A 27,620-nucleotide genomic window follows, 5' to 3' on the forward strand; every position below is an offset into this window, starting at 1 on the left:
CCTTGAAGATCTCTCACTAGGTTGGTGTGTTTATATTTGACTGTTTCTTAGTGTGTCTGTTCCTCTTATTCTTAAATGTGTGTCTGTTTCTGTTTCTCTTCTGCTGAGTCTTGCTGTGTTCTTCCTGCATGTACAAAAACACAAATTTGTTAATTGTTTGTATATAGAATGATCAATGTGTCTGTTATTTTGTTAGTCTGATTGTACGAGTGTAAATGGAGCATGTTAGTGCTTGATGATTATCTGACCTTTAGCACAAATGAATGCACAATTTTTTTTCTTTCACTTTCAATGCATTTTGCTCACTCTTATGCCTTTGTTTCGGTCATTTAAATGCTGAGCTTCTGATTTTTATCTTGATGTGACCACAAAGCCTCCTGTCACATTTTGAGCAAAACTCACGTGCATTCAGTTCTGTTCTCACAAGCAAAAATGTTTGCCTAGACAATAAAAAGAAAAAAATCACAAGATATTTTCATGCCAAAAGCCTACTCGCCCTTATGTCATTCCAAACATGAATGACTTATTTTTCCATGGGACACAAAAGGAGGTATTTTTAGAAAATGTTATTATCCCATAATTCACTCACCCTCAAGCCATCATAGGTGTATTTGATTTCCTCTTGCAGCTGAACACAATTGGCAATATATTAAAGAATATCCTGGCTCTTCAAAGCTTTATAATGGGAGTGAATAGAGCCAGAATTTTTGAAACTTCAAAAAAGTGTATCCATCCATCATAAAAGTTATCCATATGGCTCCAGGCTTCAGAAGAAAAATATAAATTTTATAAACTATAATCACTGTTTTCTGGCAACGGCTGTATTAGGGTGTGTAAATCGGACAGTTTATCACGATACGATATTGATTCTCTCAGCAAGCGATACGATATTTGCCGATACCTCAAATAAATTCTGCGATCTGATTCGATTCGATTCAGGGCTATATCGATTTTTAGATATTGTGTGCCAAGTTTACACAACCAGTTACATTTTTATTAACTCACAAATGCAACCAAAACATTAACTTTTTATGAAACTTGCACAAGCAGATAATTTTTTTTGCAAAAGCAGATAACTAAGTGAGAAACTGACTTTCAAAGTTAAACAAAACCAACCCATTGTAACGTACACGCAATACGTAGCTTTTCCCTCACCACTAACTAACTACGCTTTAGCAAGGTTCCCTGAAAAAGTTTCAGCTTTTAGATATCACGGGTTCATCAAGTTCGTTGAAATAAATCATCCTCGATCCCTATTAGTCAGCTTTGACGAAACTCCTCTCAGCTAGTGCGTCTTTTCAAAGACACACCGGCTGACATTATGGTGAGCAAATTCAAATGCGGGCTTTGGAAGAAATGCGTAGACAGACGTTATGTGAGGATGTGGAGAGTGTCAAAATAAAGGTACCTTATATCGATATTTTACGTGTGGCATCGATGCATCTTGCATACGTTAGACGTTTGATCGTTGCATCGATCCATATCGATGTATTGTTACACACTAGGCCGTATGCAAGTTTAGTTCCGGCAGAAGACTGACCTCTGACCTGACGCATGACTTATGTAGGAGGAGTAGCATAAGCTTAGGTGAGAGTAGACCACTCTCACGGTTCAAACTAATAGTGCTGGGCAACTAAAGTTTCTCGACATTTCTCTTTAAAAAAAATCTTGTTTTAGACTTCTAATTCGTCGTGACCAGTGTTTTGTTTTGCTCTTTCCTCTGCGCTTCTGTGTTCGTCAAAACATCATGCATCGGGTCAGAGGTCACTCTTCCGCCGGAACTCGACTTGCTTATGGCTGGAAGCCAGTGATTATAGTTTATAGATTTATAAATATGGATATTTTTCTTCAGAAGGCCTTTATTAACCCCCTGGAGTTGTATGGCTTACTTTTATGACGGATGGATGCACTTTTTGGGATATTCAAAAACTCAGGCTCTATTCACTCCCATTATAAAGCTTGGAAGAGCCAGGATATTTTTTTACTATAACGCCAATTTAGTTCGCTGAACAAAGAAAGTCATAATCACCTAGGATGGCTTGAGGGTGAGTGAATTATGGGATCATTCTCATTTTTGAGTGAACTAATCCTTTAATTCATCATATGGTGCTTTTTTTAATTTTTGGAGCTCCCTTCCTTATTTTTATTGTTTATCAATGGACACCTGGGGTTATTCTGCTAGCATTCCCTTTTGTGTTCCATGGAAGAAAATAAACTCATGCAGCCTGCGACAACATGATGGTGAGTTATGATGACATTTTATTTTTAGGTGAACTGTTTTCTTAATTTGCTTTGAAATAAAAACTTTGGCCGGTCTGTTATTTAATTCTTTAGTAAATAACAAGCCTAGCAGATTTGAGTGTTTCTGTCTAATAGTTCTACAGCGTAAATCCAGCTGCAGAGTTTTTAATGTCTAGTACGTGTTTAAAAAAAGCAAATATGACATAGTTCAGTCTCCTGCAGTTTTGGGGACAGCAGGCTAAATTATTACTCGAACATAAACATTCCCAGATGTTATAACATGGTGAATTCATTCGCTTTAACACACTGACACAACTGACCATTATTTCATTCTTTACTATTGAAGCATTCACTTCTTTCAAACTTCTTTTCTTTTTAAACGATTTAAATTAGCAAACATATTAGCTTTGTGTTTGTAGGAATTATTTCCAATGCATTCTGGGATTGCCTGAAAATACAGTAATTCTGTCTTACATCTTCCCCAAAAAGAGTGTATCTTAAAAAAAGGCATATTGTGCTGCCTATATTTTGTTACAGCCTTCTTACATTTTATATTAAACGGCCTTGCTGTATGATGTTGTCTAGGTTGCAGTGTTATTTTAGTATTATTAATTTACTATTATATTATTTATTAATATTTTGAATTATTTTTTATTTTAAAATTTTTAGTTTTTGGTTTAAGATTTCATTAATTTGTGATTTGGTCCTTTACGTAGTGTTATTATGCATCGTTATTATTATTTTTTAAGCTTTATTTAGCTTTTATTTAATTTTCAGTTTTAGTCATTTTAGTACTAGGAACTTATTTAGTACTTTACTAACTTTATTTGTTTCAGTTAGTTTTTCATCTAATATTTAATTTTTATTTCATATTTATTTTAATTACTGAAAACTATTTTTAACAAGAAGCTTGAGAGCTGTAGTTTCCAGTTACACAATGAAACTGGACTCAGATCAGTGTTGATCTAATACATGTAAATTAAGAGTTTTGGTGATTGGATGAGTTTGTATTTTGTATTTTGTGTTCATGTCAGTGTTTCAGGAGCGTCCCGAGATCCCTCCAACCCACGCTCAGGCCGCGGCTCGGCAGATCTCTCCGGAGAGCTACTCCTATACAGCTTCTATTCTCAGTCTGCTCCGCAACAAAGCCTTCATCCTCCTCGTCATCACTTATGGTGAATATCACTCTGAGCACAACGGAGCCATTCAAGACCTCAAACTGGGATTCATTATGCTTGCTGCCATTCAAACACAGTCATAGTTTGTTACTGAGAGCATTAACATGAATAGTTCTATAGTCAGTGCTGTTTGCTAATGTAAGCATCTCTATTACTGTTGCTTATACTTGGGGTTTGTGATTCGAACATGCTCCTAACACGAATTATTAAACTTCCGCACGTAATTTGTCCTGCTACAGACATAAATGATTCCTCAAATCACGCACATGCTGTTATTACAGTCAGTCATAGTCACATGATGCTAAAAATGTGGTAATGTTAAAATAGTTTTCGCACCAGTTCCTTAAACCTGCTACTCCCAAACCAGACAGCCGGATTGCACAGCAGCTTCAGCCATGTTATTTTTCCTGTCTATCTAAAATAAAATATTATTTACATCATATTTTAATTAATTGCTGTGAATTTGACTTATATTTATTGAACATATTTAAACCCAAATATATATTGTGATACCCAAATATAAGAGATATACGCTAATATAAATATACAAATTTACACTACCATTCAAAAGTTTGGGGTCAGTAAGACCACAATTAATTATTTTTTTTAAAGAAAGAAAGAAATGAGTACTTTTATTTCGCAAGCACACATTAAATTGATCAAAAGTGACATTAAAGACGTTCATAATGTTACAAAAGATTTCTATTTAAAATTAATGCTGTTCTTTTGAACATTTTCATCATTGATAATAATCAGTTGCAAAATCTCAAGCAGCAAATCATCATATTAGAATGATATTTAAAGGATCATGTGACACTGAAGACTGGAGTAATGATACTGAAAATTCAGCTTTGCATCACAGGAATAGATTATATATAAAAATTGAAAAACAGTTATTTTAAATTGTAATAATTAGTGTTTTTTACAGATTTTTTTTTATCAAATAATGGCATCCTCTGAGATCTTTCTAAAACAAAAAAACTTAAATGGTATATTATATAAATATAATATTTATATATTTGATTGATTGATTGATTGACTGATTGATATGCATGATAAAAAGTCAATAAAAAATTACAAAAAAAAGTAAAAAGCTAATGCTGAACAGAATGAATTGTCATCTTTGCTTTGCTTTCATGCTGAGCATATACTACATTAACGCTGCACACTGAGTTTATGATCCATCTGCACACACACACACAAACAGCTGTGTAACACTGGCACGAGAAGCCTGTAGCTGCATTTGACCTGGCTGAACATTGACAGAAATAAACCTGCAGGAATGCAGAGCTCTTTATGTCTTTACAGCTGCTTCAGAAATGTGAATAAATTTACTGCTTACTAGATACACATCAAATCAATAGGCTGAAACCAGATGTTCTGTGTTAAGTCTTTTTTAGCAGGCTGTTTAAAAATGCTTTTTTATGTTTTTGACTTTATCTGTCTTTCCTCAGGGTTGAATGTTGGCTGTTTCTATGCTGTCAGTACGCTTCTCAACCGAATGATCATTAAACATTATCCTGTAAGTCCCTCCGCCTGTCCAACCATTCATAAGCACCAATGACATTTTACATAACTGAACTGATTCCAGTGAATTTTAACTTCATCATTAGCATTACTGGTGGAAGTTAGTGTTTGTGGGTTTCTGTTTTTCCATTTATTCTTTAATCCAGAAGAACTGATCTTAGTCTGACATATTGTGGTAAAACAGAGAATGTATGTACAATTTTGTTCTGGTTTTAACAGGGAGAGGAGGTGAACGCCGGCAGGATCGGCCTCACAATCGTGATCGCTGGCATGGTGGGTTCCCTCATCTGTGGAATCTGGTTAGACCGATCTAAGACATACAAGTAAGAGGCTGGACTTTAATCCTAACAAATCTTCAAATGTCCTTCAGGCAGTGACAGTGCTTGATAATTTTTTTTTTCATTCCTCCTTGAAGATATGTGTGTTATTCAGTCCTTTCCCCCCTGTGAGTCTGTTAATATGCTTTGGTTTAGTGTGTTTTTCCAGGTGTTTGCCTCTTTGATCCATGAACCTAGACCTCAGTGACCTTTTTTTTAAGTGCATTTGACCCCATGCAGCATGTCTTCCACTCCTGGGCATTGTGATGTTTCTTTAATTCAATTTTGTTGACACTTACCACCACATTCACACTACTGAACTGAAATATCAGATTAATAATGCAATGGCCGTTTTGTGTCAATGGAATTCATTTAAAACAGTTTTGCTTTTTTCAAATGCCTTTTATTTTCAATGAGAAATTACCCCCAAAAAATAATTTAAAGGTGCATTGTGTAATATTTAGGAGGATCTGTTGACAGAAATGCAATATCATATACATAACTATGGTTTCAGTGGTGCATAAAGACGTTACATAATGAACCGTTATGTTTTTATTACCATAGAATGAGCCATTTCCATCTACATACACCGCAGGTCCCCTTACATTGAAATAGCCACTTTGCGCCGACATATTTCTACAGTGGCCCTAAATGGACAAACTACTACAGAGTGCGTCTCGTCACTATGTTGTTCTTCGTCCTAAAAAACTAGCTAAAGTAAGCGAATAAAACACTGACACAATGATGAACAAGTAACAATATTATTCGAAATAACATACTGAATAATTAAGTAAACATAATTTCTTAATTCATCTTTGTAAAGGTACCTCATTGCTGAACTGGACACTCTCTGATGTCTCAGACAACAACATCTTTTACTGCCGGCCACCGTAACTTCTGTGGTTGCAATTCGCAACCTCACCACTAGATGATGTTAAAATTTACACACTGCACCTTTAAAACATTATCAAATTCATAGATGCCACCTATGTCACTAGAAATAGAATGCCGCCATATTGACGACCGATCTCGCCCGGTATGGCCGCCCAAACTGCCCATTTGAATGAGAGAGAAAAACAGAGATACATGGATAAAATTTTAATTTTAGGCTCCGATCCTTATTTGTTACCCCCGGTTTTCTTTTGTCCTTTATTATCTGCCCCAGACTTGCCCCAATTTCCCTTCCGATATATATATTTATCTTGTACATAACCCCTCCCCAATGCAGTGGGGATCGCTTGACGGCTTCCAAGAGTAACTTAAAGACGCGTATCAATATGCTGTTGATGGGTATGGGTAAAAGATGTAAAAGTGCGGCACCTGGCCACCAACGATTTATATTTAATCACGGAAAATGTTGGTATTATAAAAAAAAATTAAAATGTATGATTTTGGTGGTAGTTTGCTCTGACTAGGTAGTGAGTTGTTAGCTAGCTAAGTGGCTCAGCTGGTAGCTTGCCAGCTGTTAGCCAGGGCTCACGGCTAGCTGTCATTAATCTGGATTAGGCCTGTCGCGATAGTCAATAAATCAATTAATTGCACGATAAAAAAAATTAGCTCGATCATTTTTCCGGCCGCGATAATTTCCATTTGCATGCTTGTTTGTTTTCAAGCATCTCTCAATCATCTCTCTCTCTCTCTGTCTCTCTCTCTACCAAAGAGACTGGATGGCAACTCTGTTTAAGACATAACCGACATATTTAACGTGAATACTCTCCAAAACGGACATTTAAACATAATGTTGTGTGTATTTGTCCATTCAGACACGAAACAGAGCTCCATTCATTACTCGCGTGCTGTATAGGGGTCCATGGCTGCACGCTTCGGGGGGGGGTGTGATGAGACGTGATACAATATGAGACATTCAAACAATATGAGACATTTATTCTATCCTTTTCTTTTGGTATAGAATAAAATACCAGTTCTGGGTTTCTCTTTCGGCTGTTGTTGCAGCTAACTGCACAACATATTGCAGGCATTACTGAGACCACCGGTCGTCAAGATGGCGGCGCAAAGCTACAGTGACGTCATGTGAACCGAACGAATAGATATTACAAAAAGTTGTTTCTGAAATAAACATTTTATTTGATTCAGCATAGAATTTATTACACATAAATTTTGGACCATGAGGTTGAGAAAATTATGACTTAATTAAAATTTTTGGATGATATTTTTATACCTTTAAATGTTTTTTTTATGAAATTATATTCATGCATTCATTCATTCGATTCGTTTGAACATATGATTCATTCAGGAGTGAAGGAAATGGTTCTCTTTATGAATGGTCAATTAAATCATTGGTTCGCACGATTCGTTCAAAAAGCGTATTCAGAAATGATACGCCGCTGTGTTACTCGGAGATGTTACTCTTTGTTTTTATATTTTCATTGACAAAATTAAGCAAAACAGACAATGTGGTGTCTAAAATAACACAAAATTATCTCTTATTTGTTGAACAGTTGTATAAAATCAGTATCGCATTTGCACTCGTGGTACTAAGACAGAAAAACAGCACTCGTGTGATATTGTGCTCGTTACTCGTGTGATATTGCTTAACTATATCATATGATGTAAATATGAGTCAAACTTATTTTTGCCCCATATCTTGAATTTTAGGGACATTCCTACTGCATTCTATAGGCTCCATCACACAGTGCGTTGTTGCCCTGCAACATATTCATCATCAATCAACTGTATGAAATGTCAGATGACCTACATAGATGTGGGCGGGGCAAGTGTAATAATTTTAACGCATTGTTTTTTACCTTAATTAATCTAATTAATGTGTTAAATCGACAGCCCTAATACATATATAGGCTACAGTGTGTGTGTGTGTGTGTGTGTATATATCAGGGTTCCCACGGGTCATGGAATTTCTGGAATGTCATGGAATTTTAAAAGGTCTATTCCAGACATTGAAAGTCAGGGAATTTTATATATTTTTTGTCCAAGTCATGGAATATCAGGGAATTTAGTTTGTTGCTTTAAATTTTAGTTTCAATTTATCAAAATGTAATTTTTCTATACCGATTCTCACCAGCAGGGGGTGCAACCGCGTGTTGTTGACGTAGACCAGAGCTACAGTTAGAGCAAGCCATTCATTCATAATAACTCACATACATGATCTATAGTATAAGATACATGTTAATATTCCTACATACATGATTAATCTGGGAAGGGTCATAGCACTTTCATATTGTTGTCCTATATTGAGTTTAACTATAACTTATGTCGCTTTGGATAAAAGCGTCTGCTAAAAGACTAAATGTAAAATTGGCTTGACATTCGCACATTTAGGGACCGTCTCTAAAGTAACATTGGTAGTCCTATAGGCCTAAACGTTTCTAACTTCAATAGCAAACTTAAATTTATCTGAATAAATTGCGCATTATGCCTGACACCTACATGAACACTTTACAGTTGGTTTTATGACTGCAAGTCGTTCTCTTCAAATGCTATTGAAGTTAGAAACGTGTATACCAATGTCGTATGTAACTTTAGAGATGGTCCCTAAATGTGCGAATGTCCAATGTCAAGCCAATTTATGCCAGTATCACTGTGAAACGCCCAGCTTTAAACTTTGCGCGTTAAGTTCATATTCTGAGTCCTTCTGCTTGCCTTCGAGTTTGGTCTTTTATATCACTGTATGAGTCCATTAAGCTACGTTAAGCGTTTTATATGTCCAGCAGGGGAATGCTGACATATTGAGGGAAACCCTAGTAGCTACTGCATGCAGCACAATCCCCGCAATATAAGGTTGAGGCAACTAAACAACCAATAGATATGTCAAACTCAAATGTAACATTGGATCTGTATACATCCGAATAGGGGGAATAACATTATAATCTCGTTCACGGTAGAGATGAATGTAGGCTACACAGGAAAAGTAATCGTGAAGACACTGAATTTCACATAAAACATAATAATCATTCACAGATACACTTACATTGTTGTAAATGAGTTTTTATGAATGAATGGCTTGCTCTAACAGTTGCTCTGGTCTTCGTCAACAACACGCCCTTGCACCCCCTGCTGGTGAGGTCGACTAACAGCAGATGGAGATAATGCTCGGTAATCTACTGCTTTTCCTGCAGTTCCTGGATGTCAACGTTGAATTTACTGTCGAATTTGAACCACTGAATTTGTGGAAGTGAATTTGCAAAGCGAAATAAAATGGACCGAAAACCGCCTGTTGAATATTATAGGTTGTATTTTTAATCAGTTTGAATATTGTGGAAGTGAAATATGAAAGGTGAATATGGATTATTGAAATTTTACTAATGAAAATGTGTTTGAAATGTTTTGAATTTAAATATTCACAGCTTAAATATTCAACCATGCTAAATTTCAGCCCATAAAAATGCAAGCCCTAAAAATACAATGCATTAAAATACAAGCAGGGTTAATGCAATGCATATTTTTTTCAAGTAGTACAATTTATTTATTTTTGGATTTTTTTGAAAAAACAAAAGGGACAATACATATTAATGAACATTTTCACAAATGTAAATATGTCAGATTATAGCCTTAGGCTAATTTCCATCTGCAATTCAACAGGCTTTTTGTTTCAAAAACATTAGAGTAAAGCAATCATAATCTCTTAATTTTTATTATGTGAAAATTTATATATTTTGTTACACAGATTACGATTGTCCCATAGTTGTGGCATAATTTCCACCAAAACCAACTACTTAAACCAACCAACTCACTTTTGTTTAAAAAGTGCTAATAGTTGGAGAAATGCCCAGATATTTAGGAGATGCTATTGTACTAAAGCAACTGAAATGGTATTTCTGGATCTACATGTATTTTCAGCTGCTGTTAATGATATGATTCGTACATTCATGCTAGGAAATGTAGGATCCTGATGAACGATTTGTCCCATGTCTCTGTTACGTGATGTATCCACAGACAAACCACACTAGCTGTCTATCTGATGTCCCTGGTGGGTATGGTGATTTATGCTTTTACCTTGGATTTGGGTCACCTGTGGGTGGTCTTTATCACAGCGGGAACCCTCGGGTATGAGAAGACTTTTACTTTTGTGCATGCTGTTTATGGCAAAATAAAAATTTGCAACAAGAAAATGTGTATTATTTTCTCATTTTTAAAAAGGTGAAAAATCTTTTTGTTTGTGTTACTGACGCAGGTTCTTCATGACGGGTTATCTTCCTCTCGGTTTTGAGTTTGCCGTCGAATTGACTTACCCAGAGTCTGAGGGGACGTCTTCAGGACTTCTGAACTGCTCTGCACAGGTATGTGTGTGATATTTATTTTAAAAAAAATAATTAAAAAAAAAGGCTTGCCAAATTAGCCTGGGAAAACCCTGACGAACTTCTGGCAAATTTGAGATTTGCCGAGAGTCCACCTGGCCAAGAGCCCATTCAAGCCCATTTCCAATTTTTCCTAATCGAGGCACCAGTCACAAATGTTGAGGCGGGCTTTACACGATGACGATAGCGCAGGGACGTTGAAGCATCATCTCCTTCATAGCTCTGATTTTACGTCTATCTAATTGCGCCCAGAGGCATTTGATCGATGTCCGTTGGTGACGCCCCTTTGGAAATGGGCAGTGAATGAACCTTCCCCAGACCCACTCTCAGTTACAACTGAGAAGGGTCTGGTGTCAACCAGACTATAGCCAAATAAATATCCAAATGGATTTCACAAGAAAATCTAAATTAAAGGGATAGATCCCCCAAAAATTTAAATTCTGTCATCTTTTGCTAACCCTCATGTCGTTCCAGTCAAATTTTATGTCATTTTATCCAATTTTCTGAAGTGACGCGAGTGCTTTGTTTGCGCAAAAAAACATAATTTGCCACTTTATTTGCAAAATATTAATCTCCGAGCCGCGTTCATGTAACAACGTTCGCTTGAAAGCAGTAGATGTGTAGCTGTCAATGGAGGGACAGAAATTTCTCAGATTTCATCAAAAAGATCTTCATTTGTGTTCTGAAGATGAACGAAAGTATTAAGTGTTTGGAATGACATGAGGGTGAGTAATTAATGACAGAATTTTAATTTTTGGATGAACTATCCCTTTAAAGGTGAATGATGGGAAATAACCAATAAACAGTTATTTTTGCTGAAATACATAAACAAGCAATATACTGTCAAAACTTCTTTGTATTCAGTAGCGTTGTTAACCACCACGCAACGCATGCGAATGCGTAGGGCCCCGCAGGTTTGAGGGGCCCCCTGCTGACCAAGCAATTAAATCAGTTGATGACCTCTGTTACAGTAGAGCTGATGACCTCATACATATAAACATTGCTTCCTTAACTAAATTTAGAATGCTGCAAACATTGTTCATCAATGTTTATGTGAATAAGCCTAAATTAAATATGCTCATCATTTAAAGCAATCGTGTCTCTTCTTGAATTAAACTGCTCGATTCATGATTCTTTGACGTTTTGAAGCAATTTCATTAAAATAGTCTATCTTCGCCTTATTTGTGTTCCGAAGATTTACGAAAGTCATATGGTTTTGGAACGACATGAGGTTGAGTAAATTATGCCATTTTCATCTTTGGGTGAACTAACACTAACCAAATTGGCGTGCGCGCTTTGGTGCCATGGGTCATGTTCAGTTTGTAAAATACACACTGATGTCTATGAGAGCGGCAATACAAAAAAATCTTCTAATTTGACACCATTTTATTCGTGTCAGAAATGCATTGTGTGGGTAAGGTAACTAAATAAGTTTACTTTTATTTTTTATTCTTCTCACAGTCCACCGGCCACTTACTTTCATGTCTTTCGGGAGATGTGAATGAATTTGTGTGTTGTACAAAAGTACAAAAGTGTAGATCATTTTTGGTATGCAGTTTAATAAATATATATTTTTAAATGCCTCACTTAATTCTATTCAATATTGCTGTTGTGCAATTCAGAGAAAATGTTACATAATGTTGGGGAGTGGGGTGTCGGGGGCCTGAGATCCTGACTTTCCTCGGGGCCCCCAAAATGGTAAACCCCCCTCTGTTTGTATTATGTTTCTAAAGACAGGCTCAGACTACGGGAGTTTTTAAATAGATTATGACACGATCGGTTATGAAATTTGGTTGCATCACGCATATGAGAATTTTTACAGATTGTATTCTCTCAAATCTCAAACATGCACACACTACCAGATTTGAAAACCATTCAGTTTTACTCATTTTGAGGCTCTGTTAGGCCACGTCCACACGAAGCCAGAGCTTTCCCTATCCGATCTTTTTTTTCCTCGTTCTAAAAAAAAATTCCGTAAACACGGCGCCGTCTCAAGAAATATCTGCGTACACATGAAACCGACTGAAACCGATGTAGTATACATGCCGGACCAGTATGAGGTGCTGTATTTCTGACACAGATACATTAAAAACAGAGAAGAAGACTTGCGCATAAACCTTGTGCGCTGTATACAATAATATTAGGAACAGTAGCTTCTTTTTTTCTTTCTTTTTAACCAAGAACTTTATTGAACAATATGAAAAACCATAAATGGCCTGGTACAAAATAGGAATAAGTCACGATATTCGCTTAGTTAGCAGACGCATAAAGCTTGCTACAAAGAACCGGCAAATAGCCTAATCATTATGAATGTGTCAAATTTAGCAATGAGACATTTTAATTATTTAATTAATATACTAGTGTTTTCTGTGACGATGCCGACTCGCCACCTTCGCAGTATTGTGAAGGTGCCTATAGAGATAAATGCACACTTCATACGGATTATAAGAGAGTTGTCTGTTTCTTTTCGTTTTGAATTGTTTTGTTTAAAAGTAGACATTTCAAGCTCACATATATTTCTGAGTTTCTGTTCATTTATGAAACAAGCTCCAGTTCACGTGCAATGCAAGTTATATTGCGTTGGCGCCTCCGTGTCCTGATGACTATTGTCTGCTATATTTGCTTCTTATTTATTAAATCCAGGCAATTGGTTGATGAAACATTGATTAAAATTAAGATACAATTTATACAAAACGAAATTCACTTTAAAGAAAGGCTTTATATGAAACACATCTTAATGAAGTGGTCAAAATGATGTGTCTCGATATTTCGCATCTTATGATTAGGCTACTCACGCTGTTCACTTTTCATATATTCAACATATATGAAATGAAAAAAATAACATATTATTTAAACATAAATATGAAACTAACTTCTCTTTAATGGCTACAACATGTAGGTCTACAGTACAGAGAAATTTAGTGTCGGAGCGAACGCCGTGTTACCGGTGAGTATGAGGGGCAGAGGTGCGTTTTTTGAATAATAGGCTAATCAAGTAATTCCCAGCGATCGTCGAATATTATTTTTGCTTGAAATGGCCATCCCTACAAAATACGAAATGTCTTAATCAGACAAAATAGCCTACAAGCATCATAGCATAAGAAAGAAATATAAACGAATAAAGAAGTAAAATAAAGAAATAAAATAAAAATACATTAAAGTAGGCCTAAATAATAAATAAATAAATAAAAGAGGCTCAGTAGCTTCTGAAGCATGAACTCAAGCAAGTAGTCGCAGTTGTTGTTGCTGTTTTATTTAAGATTTAGACCCTACTGATTTAGTGCGTCTGACTAGTCGACATGTGGGGTGATGACATCATCGTTTCACAAAATATATGGATTGGACGTACACACGAAGATGCAAGGGTGTCGTTTTCAAATTGATCCACCTTGGGACCCGGTTTCAAAAAATAGCGGTTTCAGTCTCCCAAAACGCCGGATCCGTCTGGACGAAACGCCGATCCGATAAAAAATTTGTACGTATACAGCTAAACGCATCTCCGTGTGGACAGGGCCTTACTCTCTCGGGGTTTGCATGGTTGAATCAAACACAAAGGAGTCAGGAATACACTCAAATAGTCTTGAATCAACGAACAGAATTACACTGGAGAATTACACACAGACAATAACTGACAAGGAACAGAACACAACAGGGAGCACTTGTATACAGAGTTAACAAGGGAAACGATAATCGACAGCTGAATGTAATCAGTAACCAAGGAGAATAACTAGGAAACAATCTGTACTGAACTGAAGCAAAAGAAACAAACACCTAGGAACGAAAAGACAACTAAACAAAAAGTAATCCTGACTCCAGGGTCCTGGGCAAGATTTTTTCTCAGATTGTCTGGATGGGTAATCCTAAAACTCCTGTAGTCTCAGTCCGGCTTAAGAGTGTTGAACAGTGATACACAGATCTTGTCAGTGAAGCGGTCATAGTCAAGCTTTATGTTAAATAAAACACTGCTATTGACCAATCCGCAGCAAGGGCCAGAATTATCTGTTTCATAAACTGTTTATAAGAGGCTCCAGTTGTCTTATTTTTGGAATTTCATGTTATTTTATAGAGTTTCTATGGAGTTACCAACAATCCTAATGAACATTGTGTTTCTTACTGCAGGTATTTGGGATCATATTTACGATCTGTCAGGGGAAAATTATGGACTCGTTCAATACGCTGGCTGGAAATCTCTTTCTATGTGCCTTCCTGCTGATAGGAACCATCATTACAGGTGCAGATCGCTCAATGCTCGTCTACCTGACTAGTTAGTTAGGTACAGAGTTCACACTTGAAGGAACTGCTTTGTATTTTTTACTCTAGTTCTATGAACTGTTGTTGCTTTCAAACGTTTTGATTCCTGGTGATGATAATGCTTCTTGGAAAGCATTGTATTAACATTCATGCTGCATGAATGGAGTGTCCTCTAATTTTTCAGGTAATATATGAGCTATTAAACACACAGGAAAAACACTGGATTGCTTAAATATAGAATAAGTGACATTGAAGGATTTTTGCTGTACCTGTCCCAAACCAGAGGACAAACACAGAACCGGACCTCTGTATCCCTTCAGTGACTCGCCAGCACCATTAGATTAAATTTAAGGTTGATTTTAGTCAGATGAACTGTGTTTTCAAGACAAGGGTGGCAAATTGTCACATGTTTTACATGTTATAAAATTATATAATACAATCTCATATAATTACAGTAATAATGTTTCTCTGCAGTTATCCAGATTGTTGTTATGGATCATTTAAAGACTTCCTAGTTAATATTCAACACATTTTCCAGGCAATTAGAGTTCATGTGGATAAATTATATAGTCCTTCATATAACATTGATGCGTAGAGGTACAACGTTTTTACTTTTTCTTTGAACAATGACTTGGATCTCAAAGGTCCAACCAGAATGATCTTCCACTTAAACTTATGCTTTCTGTACACCTAAAGACTTTGAAAAGATTTAGAAAAGACTTTATAAGATTATCAGCTCACATCTAAAGACTTGGGTTCACAGTTTTTAGTCTCAGACTAAAGACTTGCGATAATATCAAACATGTTTGATATGAAAGAATAGAGAAAGACTGGCATAAATCGGGTCGCCGACTGCAGATTATCACCTCACATTTAACGATCGAGACGACGGGAGCGCGCTGAGACTCCAGTAAGATTCCTAAAGACTGACGGTCTTTAGTCTGGGACTGTGAAAATTCTTTGGTGTACGCCCGGCATTAGCCAAACCCATTGATTGGATCATCATGGATGTGTCACCCATGGAATTAAAATTACATCTATTTTAGGGCCATTCAGTATTTATTGCATTTATAAGTTAGGAAATATTCAATTATTTTGCAATGCATAAAAAAAATCTTATTTCTGTTGATTTTTGGAATTAAATATGAACTGGACATGTTCTTTGAGGGATTCATCCATTTATATTCACAATTCAAATACCGATTGGATAGACCAGAGCTCACAGGATGCATCAGTCCTCTCAGTAGATAGATGTGAATGTTAAAGCCATCGTAATGTGTGTCTCATGTTTCTGTTCTTTATCTCAGCATGTATTAAGTCAGATCTGCGCAGACAGTTGGCAAACCAGCAAGCACTGGCAGCTGTAAGTATCAAACCAAACCTGCAAAACACTTACACAATAAGATTTTATGAGATATATCTGTGATAGAAAGCAGATTACAGTTTACATGACCTCCTCATCCAGGAAAAAGTTCATGTTTTGTGTTATCTGCAAATGTGTCTCTTGTTTGGCCGATTGATGCAGCAGAAAACTTTTTACAGCCACTAACATGTACCCTGGATGTCCCTAAAATGCACCAATTTGAAAATATTGGCCGATACCGATAACCGATAATTCTTAATATTTGAAAGCCGATAACCGATATATTTAGCCTGGATGCCAGCCCGAACCCAGCCCACAAAATTTTTAGGTCGGGAAGTTCGGTCTGGACTCGATCCGTTGAGGAGCTATTATGCCCGAACAAAAATAGCTCGGACCAATCAAATCACAGCCCAATGGAGCAGTATCAGACTCACATACTGACTAGAATCTGAGTATGATGACGTCAGGCTACGATATATTGGCTGATAAATCTAAATCCAAATTTTTTCATCATTTTTGAGTGCCCGATTACAAAAACAAATCTCATAATTTCCCAATCACACAATTATAATGATGTTCTCATTATAATTGTATGTCGCCTATATGACAGACTTGCGCTGCACATGTTGCACTTAACTGTATTTTCCTTTTCAAAATGATTCCAATCATATTTCAAGCAATTCAAAACCACCATGGCAAACAGTGCACATCTGAAGCGTTTCAGATGAAGGAAGTAATCCATTATTTATCGCTTTAACTTATCGGTCAAATGTTCTTATTGGGCCAATAACGTTAACATTAAAAATGAACATATATCGACCGATACCGATATGGTGGCCGATATATCGTGCATCACTAGCAGATACTAGAGAAAATGACTCTTGTTGTTTCTTCCTCAGTTTCTGTGTTGTTGTGTTTCCAGTCTTTTCAATTGGACTGTTATTTATTAGTTGGTCATTTTGGTTTGTTAGCTTTTGTTTCAAAGGTTCACAGCAGAAATATGTGATCGTGTTCCTGCAAGTGTCTTCAAGGGTCTTAGGCCCAGCAGTTTCTTTGAACTTTTTATTGTGTTGACATTCCAGCGCTGTGATTGGATGATACGAGGGAAATACTAGCCCTATAAACACACTTCAGGCTGTCCTTCACCATCATTCCTGCTCATCTTTACACGCTATATCATGTTCCCTTTTTCCACGCATACCATTCACACTCTATTTTCCCTGTAATGTATGTGTAATGATATTACAGTTAATTATTACTATTTTCTATTTGAATATATTTTATAATGTAATTTATTTCTGTGATGTAAAAGCTGGATTTTCAGCATCATAACAAACTTCAGTGGTAGTGAAATTCTCTTTCCTCTTTTCACTCATTCCATCCTCTTTCTGCTTTGGTTCATAACTTCCACTCATCTCATCTCTCTTTTCTATTTATTCTGTTTTCCCTTTCCAATTGTATACTTATGTGATTCTCTTTTCCACTCATCCTGAACTGGATTTTTTTTTTTAACTCCACCTGTTTCTCTGCTCGTTTTGTTCCCCAATTTCTCATCACCCCGCCTCTTCAAATCTGTTCATAAATCTCTGTGTGTGTGTGTGTGTGTGTGTGTGTGTGTGTGTGTGTGTGTGTGTGTGTGTGTGTGTGTGTGTGTGTGTGTGTGTGTGTGTGTGTGTGTGTGTGTGTGTGTGTACAGGCAGCGTTGGGCAGGTCATGCATTCAGGATCACAGTGGGACGTCTCTCCTTCCATCCACACACATGTGACCAATCAATCACTGCCTGATTTTATTGTGCACTGTGGTTCAGGTATGGGCGGCACATGTGATTAGCCCGTCTGATTCACACTAGATTGCTTCATTTTAATTAACGCTTATAAAGTGATTCAGATGTGCATATAATTCTCAGTGTCCTATCAGAGTCCAATGTTAATGATTTTTGTCTCAATCTAAACGCTTCGCCCTTGAGCTTTTTGTCTGTGTGTGTGCTTGTTTATATGATTTATGAGAACACAAATTTGTATAATGACATGGGTATTACACTGGTATTACAACGTAAACATGGATTATGAGGACATTTCCTGAGTTCTCGTAACTAAAATCTCTTAAAAAGCATACTAAACAATGTTTTGTGTGTGCGTTTAACTGTAGATTGGTTGTTGTGTCTGTACTAACGTTTAACCCTTATTTAATCCGCTGACACACTAACTGTCCTCCAGTGGATGTGCGCATGAAACTGGTTTAATGCCGTCAGGGGTGCCGTTTCACTGTTATATATTACTAATGATGTGTTTTGTGTTTTTAGAGCCATTTGGAAACATCTCCAGCACAAGCTTTTGAAGCCAAACTCTAATGTGATCATAAAACGGATTATCTAGCTCTTTTTTTTTGTTTTGTTTTTTTGACACTGTTTATGTTTTATAGTTTGTAACCTGCCTTCAATTTCGATTTATTTTGCCGGAGACTGAAAGTTATTTTGTGACATTTGAATCGGGATGTATTATTTTTGTTTATTTGCATTGTGTCGAATGTCTATAACAGCCAGGGACTAAGTGTTTGTTTGTTTGTTGATATGGTGTGATAATATTTAATTGATCACTAATCATCTCAATAGGACATCTTCTAATTTTAAATAAGTTTATCAATTTCTGTTTTCAATTTAAATTATTAATGTTAAAATTCTTGCAAAAAAAAATGTATGGAAACTTATAGGACAAATTCTATTGGATCTAAGCCTATTGGAGTGAGGAATGTTTCAGTATTATTTAAACTAGGAAATAGGAATAGGAACCAAATCCGTCTCCAAATAGAAACCGAAGAACAGCTAAATATGAAATGTTGGTTTCCATCTATGCAGTAATGTGTACTGAAAAATGTTTCAATATTTTTATACGGTTGTTTTGTACTTTGACCCTATATTTAAAGTTCTGTAAAGTCCATCTCAACAAATCGTAATAAATAAAACAACTCTAACATCTAAAGCGCTTCCTGTTATATTATTTGTTTTATTTTTAAAATGCTAAAAATGAAATGTATATTTTTTATATATATATATAATCACACATAGAGCTCTCAAATGAGTATCCATAAATATTTTAATGCAGTAAACTGTGCAGAAAAGTGTCAGCATTTATATGACAGCATTTATGTTATATGTAAAAAAAGACATCTTATTTCACAATTTTATAACAGCATTTCATATATTTATCAAACTGTATAATTATTTTACGTAGCAAAATTAAAAAAAAGAACCAGCAGTAACGTCCCGTACACATTCCAAAGAAAGTAAAAACAGCTTAACATATTTTACTCATTTAACGACAAGTGCATTTGAAAGGGCATTTCAGAAAAATGAGACCGCAGTAGCAGCCTGTTCTCTTTGATAGTCTGTTTGAGCTCCCTGTGGTTTGGTGGAGGTATTTACTCATCCAACTGCAATAGTACGTGTTCTCTTATGTGTTCACGTGTTTGTTTGGGTGCTCATGACTGAAGCCCAGTGTGTTGGTAACATCAAGTCCTCAATTGGCCTGCTGTTCTAAGGCACCTTCAGCTGTTTGATTGTCTGCAAGTGTCATCGTTACCAATACACAAGCATTTGAGGCACACCACTCAGAAGAACAACCGGACAACAATACATCACAGCACTGGAACATCACCTCTGTGGAATGTGGTGAGGAAATAAAATGGTCTGAAATCGGAATAACTGCAGAGGAATCGTGTGGATTTGTGGACTCTTGACAGTCTATTCACACCGTCTTCATGGTCTCCAACACTATACTGACGACATTGCGTTATAAAATCTATCGATAGCACAAGCAAACCATGTTAAATTGTAAACCGCAAAGAACAGGCACCTCAGTAGATTGTACCACAAAAGAAAGCATTTAAGAAATCAGCAATGGAACAATATCTATTTTTATAACTTAAATTGTTTATCTTATATTTATATTTTTACTTTACAATATGGGTTTACAAATATATAAAATAAATTCCCCCGCTTCATCGCACACCATATACAAACTCTTATATTCAATCAGCGCCAGATCATGAGCCAGTCACGTGATGCGATCTGGCCGTCTCACTGGACATTTCAGTAGAAATCTACAGGTGTGTTGGACTTGAAGCGGCGCTGTGCAGTATGACATCAAAGTACCGCGAGAGCGATTCGAATCGAATCGAATTTCTTTCGAATCTCTCTCGCGGTAACTTGATGTCATACACCGGTCGGTCTGCAGCGCCGCTTCAAATCGAACACGCCTCACATCTGAGTTCATTATTGTCCTTATCCTTAAAGGGACAGTTCACGTAAAAATGCTTAATCTGTCATCATATACAAACCCGGACAGGCGTCGTATTGTACGCGGATGAAACGAGTTTTGGCATGCACTATATAAAAGTCCTATATCACATGTAATTTTCAAAACTTACAATTTTTAAACGATTTTTCGTCGTTACTTCAATCCCACCATCACAGAATGTTTTTATTCGCGCCAAAATTAAAATGGTGCTGCCCTGGTGAAAATCAACAACATTTTAGCGACGAAGAAAGAAAATTACACAGGAATGTTCGGAATGACAGGAAGGTGAGTAAGTGATGACAATTTTACTTTTAGGGTGAACTATCCCTCTAATTAATCTATAGGACACTTTCCCTCTTAAGACATTAACAGTAATAAAAACCTCTTTATAATAACTATTGATTGATATCAATCCTAGAGCTTTGATAAATTCTCATTATGTAAATTGTATATTAATTAGATATTATTGATTGCATTTATCGCTTGAGTTGAACTGTAAAAGATGATTTGGTGTATTGCTCTTTGAGCACATTTTGATAATCACCAATTTCTAGAGATGCTTTAAACACTATTATATGGTAATACTTCAGTGCCTGAAAGAAATCATGTCATTGTGCATTGTCAGTGATACATGACAGCAGAATTAATTAATTAAGGCAAACTAATATTTCAGAAAAGTTAAAATTGGAAATTTGATTTTATGGTTCATTTTCTCTTAATGAGAGAACATGATCCTCTTCAGCATTTTAAAATCACAAAAATCATATCTGTCTTCTTGTTCTCAGAAATGGCTCATTATTGATATACAGGTAGTACAACCTGATATTCAAGTTGTTTTTCTGCATTTAAACAAAACTTTGAGTTCTTTCTGAAGCATGTTACTGGCCTCTGGATTATGTATCGTCACATCTGTTCTGTCCTTCAACTCTGTCCCAATAACATTGATAACAGCCGTGAATCAAGCACTATCCGTGATACACCAGCAGGGAAAGATCAAGATTCTGTTCTGGGATGCGTCAAAGTTCAGAAGTTGTATTAAAGTCAGCACAAATACTCAAACGCACACATAAGTGTGTGGACCTTGAGTATTCTCACAGCTTGTTGCCTTGAAAAGCAGTTCTTCCTTCTTCTGAGGGATTTATTAAGGCATCCACTGCGCTGGAATACGCTCATATGTGAACGTATGTTTGGAAAACATAAGGCAGAATATGAATATCTTTATATTGATATGCAACCTGCAGAAAATTTACTCCAATGCTCCATTTTGAGAATGGCTTCTTCGGGAAAAGGAGGGAAGTCTCTGACCAGCGGCAACCTTCTTTCCACAACAGTTTCTGAGCCACATAAATCCATATCTGCGATCTTACAGTGCTGTGTAAAACTCATTTGGGTCCTGAACAGGTAGGCTGTGGCCTCTCATCTCTGGGCTCTTGCATTTTGGGCTCCTTCTTGAGGAAAAAGGAAGTTGTAGATCGATGTCACTAGCTGGAACAAACCCATCTGGCCCCTGTGAGTGAACTGCACAAAAATAAACCAAAAATGATTATTCATCAGGTGAAGTATCCGTTGTAGGTTAAATATGATATTGCATTTAATAAGACAGGAGAGGAGTTATTATGAAACTATCCATTTTATAATTAAAGTCCACATGAATTGACATTCACAAGCCATTTTTCTTTCAGATTTGATGACATATTTCCAAGTGAAGGCTGCATTGCTTGCATCACTTGCCTAAAACAATGACTTAATTTTCCCCGTCAGTCAAAAAGCAAAGTTGTTTTAAATAAATAATGCACAATAAGACCAGGATTCTCTATTAAAGGGATAGTTCACCCAAAAATTAAAATGTTGTCATCATTTACTCACCCTCAAGTTGTTCCAAACCTGTTTTAGTTTCTTTCTTCTGTTGAACACAAAAGAAGATATTTTGAAGAATGTTGGTAATCAAACACTTGGCGGTAGCCATTGATTTCCATAGGAGAGAAAAAAACAATGGCTACCATCAACTGAACATTCTTCAAAATATCTTCTATTGTGTTCAAGAGAAGAAAGATACTCATTCAGGTTGTAAACAACTTGAGGGTGAGTAAATGATGACAGCATTTTCATTTTTGGGTGAACTGTTCCTTTAAGAAAGTAAATGGGTCAATGTTGATTTCATGTTTGTTTTTAAATTACATGTATCTGCCATGAGATGGCGCTGTGGCCTCAAGTTTCACTTCAAACTCCTCCCCTTCCCTCTAAATCCCCCTGATGGACAGTTAAAGCAGCCAATCAGAAGTCAGGCCATCTGTGTTGTAAGTCAGTGTTGTAGTTCAGCCTTGACTATTGCAGTGTGTTGCATAAGCGACTACTCTTACTGAAGGCATGCTAGATGTAAAAGAGTTAGCAAAGCTGTAATTAGGATGAACTTATTTAAATTATTCTGACCCATTTATTTTTAATTGTATTGTCATCTTTCAAGTTTTTAAGTTATTCAACGCCCTTTGGGCCATCTGTGAGAACATGAAGTCTCAGGTTTTTGATTGTACCTGAGCTCATGATGGCATTTCCGTGGTCTATAAAGCTTACAACCTGTATGTTCATTAAGACATCTCAGTTGTAGCGGCTCAGCATTTAACACACACACAAAGTGTTACTAAAGAAGGTGTTACATGTGAGATTGTGGTCACATGTCTGCTGACGTGGAGCTTTTAGTGTGTCTAAATTTAGCCAGCAGTATAAACACACTTCACATCCTCTTTCTGAGCTCACACACAAACTACAACCAGCCTGGGTAGATGCTGGAATTGTCAACTTTCAAATCTAAAATCATGTAGAGGGTGTGAGTTAAAATGCCTCTCTTATAAATGTAAGTCACTTTGTATAAATGTTAACATAGATAAGTCTCACACATGGAAAATGTTTACCTCTAAAAAAAAAGTCACACATGATTAAACAAGACCAAGTTGTCTTCGTCTGTTGTTTGTAATTTAAGTGTACTTTTTAAAATACATCTACAACAAAACCATTGTAAAAAATCCTCCGATGGGCATATTTACATGATAAAATGTGGCACTTCTCAAAATTATATAATAAAAAGTTTAATTACACAATTTTTTCCATGTATCTCCCATATTGTTCTTATTTATTTACTTACCCAGATAAACACTTTAAACTAATCAGATTGTACCACAAACCTTAATTAAAACCAAATAATAATGTTTCAATAGTCATGCAGCCTTTATAAATAAGTTTGATGTATAAATATAATCTAGTAATTAAACTCCTCTATCATTACTGAAAGGTTATTGGTGTACTGTATATATATATATATATATGTATGCATGTATTCATCGTTTTAGGTAAAACTGATAAAATCTAAGAGAACTTGAGTAAACAGGATGAGCAAACCAATAATGATGTCATTGCTCCCTCTGAGCATTTGCATGAGCGGCATAGAAATAACAACAGACGATGGTGTCATTGCACGTTGTGACAGAAACCACCGACTCTGTCACACGCCTGTGCAGCTCTTTTACCCATTTGATTCACATCGGCCGTGAGGAAAGGAAACTGAACTAGTATGATCTGAAATCACTCTTACCAGCTGAAGGTGTTCCTGCTGAAACTGATCCCCCATTTCACGCAATTTACGTCCAATCTGAATCTCCACGCTAGTTCCCATGTCACGTTCATCTTCTTTTTCTTCTGGTCTCCCTCCGCCGGCCTCCCTTTCTTCGACGTTTTGTACGCCATCCGGGACAGGTTCGAACAGCGCGGGGAAATGTGCACGAAATCCAGCATTTCCTTCAAGATAAAAGCCATATTTCTATTATTATTGTATAGAGATATAATAACTATTATTACGGATATATTATAATATTATATAAAATATTTATGAATGAAAATCAATATCTTTAATACAGATTAGTAGCTTGGTCTAATTTTTCAACAAAATTTTACGTGTGATCCAAGGTCCGTAAATAAAAATGCACAGGGCAAAAATGGCACTGAAAATGCCATTAGGTATAGTTTTTTTATTTATTATTTAATTTTTCTCTCTTATCTAATTATACATTTATCTATTTTATCTGTTTTTCCAATCTAATTTAATTAGTTTTTCTATGTAATTTATCTGTATTATATTATATTATATATATTCAATTCAATTCAATTCAATTCAAATTTATTTTTATAGAGCTTTTTCAGTCTTCAAACTGCTCTGTATATATTAGGGATGCAGAATATATCGGTATCGCCATACATAGGTTTTTTTTTATTTTATCGGTTATTGGCTTTCAAATATAAAGAATTATCAGTATCGGACAAATTTTTCATATCTGTGCATCCCTAATAAATATATACATATAAAGAAATGGGGAAAAATAGTTCTGGCACTATAATGTGAACGAGGTTAAATTTGTGTTTGGCCATAATACAATCTCATAATCATATGATATAATCATATAATGATATGATGGGTATCCCTACCATGAAAAAGTGCTCTTGGCCCCCTAGCCCCAGGGGCCATAGTAAGTGAAGCAAGGGCCCTGGATCCACAGTGAGCTCTGAATGCAGTCCTGGTATCCACAGCTCCACAGGGAGATGATGTGTCTCTCCCTGAACCCTGGAACGGTGCCATATCTCCGACTCTCACTGAATTCACGACAGAGCTCAATGTCTGTGTGGATCTGTCTTCAAAGCGTGTGTGTCTGTCAACCGCTCGACGGTGGGCGTCTCTGTTCTCTGAGCTCTTGATTCTTAGTGGTGTTTCACAGCAGCGAGGAAGCTGTTCCTCCTCCTCATCATCCATCGGCGGAGTCAGCAAAACTGCCATGAAATATAACACAGACTGTCACTCAGTGCCATATTGGAATTCACATGCTGTTCATTTTTTCCTGTATATTACACAGGGCCTTAAAAAAGATTGTTTGTGTCTGTTTTTCTTTCTAGTGTAGTGGTTTTGCTTCAGGGCCCATATTTTACATTGGATATTAACTGGCGACCAAACACAATGGCAAAAATGTTAATTTGTCACAAAAGTAAGCAAAATAAAACATTTAAATATATTGTTTATTTATTGGCTTACTACTAAGTGACAGATGAATTTGTCCCAAAATTTGATTGGACGCACAGTTTTGGACATTAACAACATAAAACATGTTGATTTATCTTCCCTTTTAAACGTGGATAAGCTTATTTATTTTTTAACCCAAACCATGTACAGTTATCATATTAACTAAGCCTTTTATAATTTGCATTTAGCATTGTTTATCCTCCCTCTCCTCTCCAGTGCATTTTAGGAACACTTGGCCTTATGCAAACACTGAATCTCACAGAGAGCTCACCCACCCACATTCACAAGAAAAAACAAACATGCCTGATCTAAATAGGTTTTACGTGCATTTTATTCGGTTTAACAATGAAGCATTACGATCAGACAGTTGATCAGCACATAAGTGCAACTTCTGGCATCAAAGTGCAGTGAGATGACTAAGATAGTCACCGATCAAACCGCCAAAACGTCAAAAGGCAACATTTCAAAGGAGCCTCATACAAATGAGAGGAAGTTTAAGGCTTGTGCTCAAAAGAGTTTTCCCAGAAAATAATACATTTCAAATCTGTACCATCATAACAAGTCCGTTTATGACTTCATGAATAATCTGATCAATTGAGAGTTAAAGTTGCGGTTACAGTGACATTGGTCAAATTGACAAAGCATAAAGAGTTGCATGAAGAGTTTTCAGAAATGCATAGATGTGTAATTAGTCTGAAATTAAGTCTGAAGTCAGAAAGACAAATAATAAATTAAAAACCCAGATATTTTATAGATTTTTAAGTATAATTGTGTTAATAGATTGATTATCACATGGATACATCAATCAATGCGAATAACACTCTTTATCCCTGCTGTGAACCGCGTGGGGGGGTCGGACTTGCTTGGCCAGGTTGAAAGACAATTGAAGACCATCATCAATCCTTCCAATTATTTAGAAAACCATTTTAGGCTGGGTTACGGTGTTGTTCCAACAGGGAATACAAACCAAACTAAAACATATAACGTTACCATAAGGTAATGCCAAAATAGAAAGCATCACGACACCATGAACCTTAATGTGAATGTCACTCTTAGATATTTCAGATTTTTTAAAGTTTAGATGGACATCTGAATCAGAACATCATATTTGGAATATTTCATTGTAATAGATTATGATCTTTATTCTGTAATTGAACACTTTCTTTCACAGATCAAAACACTGAAACTTTGTTTTGTTTTTACTGACAAAAACAGTAACTCCAGTTCTTCTTTCAATAGAGCAAAACACCAAAATCCCAAACTACAGAATGAAACTGGAGCAAATGAGACAGAAACAGGAGACACTCACCGCCAGCGCTTGAATGTGTCTTTCAGTGCTGTTTTTATTCCGCTTTTTGTGTCAGAGCTCTTTTATTCCGTCTTCACTCTGCTTGTATTTACTAACACAGACTCGCTCCGTTTTCATTCTTCGCCCTCCGCTCGAGTTGTTTGTATTGGACACGAGCGCGGCGAAAGTCCCGCCCATCTCCGCTGACGTAATAGGATATGATAATTACCCAAAGAGGCGAGAGTCGGTGTGTTGTTGGTGCCCGAGGGAAAAGGTCAGTTTAGGGTTTGTGTGTTGACTCTGTCAGTCTCTTTTTAAGGATAAACGGAGCATTTCCGCAATTTTACCACAATAAACCATACAAATTTTTGAGATTATTGGTCGTGTTAAAAAAAACGATTAATGCTGCTTTTGATGTTGGATTTAGCTATTGAATAGCCTACATTTAAATTGCTTTAAACTAATCAAAATTTGAGAAAAGCGTGCCTTATTGTGACGAAACGTTTTCCAACTGGAAATTGCAAGTAGGCTATTTCATTATAGCCTATTACGGCAGAAATTTTTACAGCGATAAAATATTTTTGGAGGATTCATTCTATTTGCTGTTTTTGGCATATTATCAGTCAAATGACAGATTACGTACTTCCGGGTAGCATTGTGTAAATTATTGAGAGTATATATATATATATATATATATATATATATATATATATATATATATATATATATTCTTAATAGTTTACACAATGCTTCCAATAACAAAAAGCATACCAAATTTTTTAAGCAAACATTTTACCATCAAACTTATTGATAGCGGGGACGTTACTT

The 27,620-nt window shown here is 36.2% G+C and overlaps 2 protein-coding genes across 4 annotated transcripts in view; one reads left to right on the top strand and one right to left on the bottom strand.

Moving 5' to 3' along the window:
- The window catches only part of flvcr2b (FLVCR choline and putative heme transporter 2b), a 30,266-nt gene extending 11,138 nt beyond the window's left edge, over nt 1–19,128 (top strand). Inside the window, exons 3-11 of one of the 3 annotated variants that reach the window (XM_077219400.1) lie at nt 3,276–3,416; nt 4,874–4,941; nt 5,166–5,269; nt 10,175–10,285; nt 10,413–10,518; nt 14,656–14,767; nt 16,095–16,150; nt 17,847–17,957; nt 18,453–19,128. In XM_077219400.1, coding sequence (XP_077075515.1) covers nt 3,276–3,416; nt 4,874–4,941; nt 5,166–5,269; nt 10,175–10,285; nt 10,413–10,518; nt 14,656–14,767; nt 16,095–16,150; nt 17,847–17,915 — 767 coding nt within the window. In that variant the 3' untranslated portion in view covers nt 17,916–17,957; nt 18,453–19,128. Of the gene's footprint in view, nt 1–3,275; nt 3,417–4,873; nt 4,942–5,165; nt 5,270–10,174; nt 10,286–10,412; nt 10,519–14,655; nt 14,768–16,094; nt 16,151–17,846 lie in introns of all 3 variants that reach the window. The other 2 variants (XM_077219398.1, XM_077219399.1) reach the window with 2 other exon arrangements.
- Nucleotides 19,129–19,224: 96 nt separating this feature from the next.
- On the bottom strand, nt 19,225–26,984 carry bmf2 (BCL2 modifying factor 2). Its single transcript, XM_077219562.1, has 4 exons — nt 26,814–26,984; nt 24,919–25,257; nt 24,032–24,234; nt 19,225–21,963 (listed from the first exon to the last, which is right to left on the bottom strand). The coding sequence occupies exons 2-4, from the start codon at nt 25,238–25,240 to the stop codon at nt 21,862–21,864; spliced, it is 627 nt and encodes a 208-aa protein (XP_077075677.1). The 5' UTR covers nt 25,241–25,257; nt 26,814–26,984; the 3' UTR covers nt 19,225–21,861.
- Nucleotides 26,985–27,620: the final 636 nt, after the last annotated feature.

Source organism: Siphateles boraxobius, unplaced genomic scaffold (genome assembly GCF_051911475.1).
Source record: "Siphateles boraxobius isolate OS27281-9 unplaced genomic scaffold, OSU_SipBor_1 8, whole genome shotgun sequence".
NCBI classification, from domain to species: domain Eukaryota; kingdom Metazoa; phylum Chordata; class Actinopteri; order Cypriniformes; family Leuciscidae; genus Siphateles; species Siphateles boraxobius.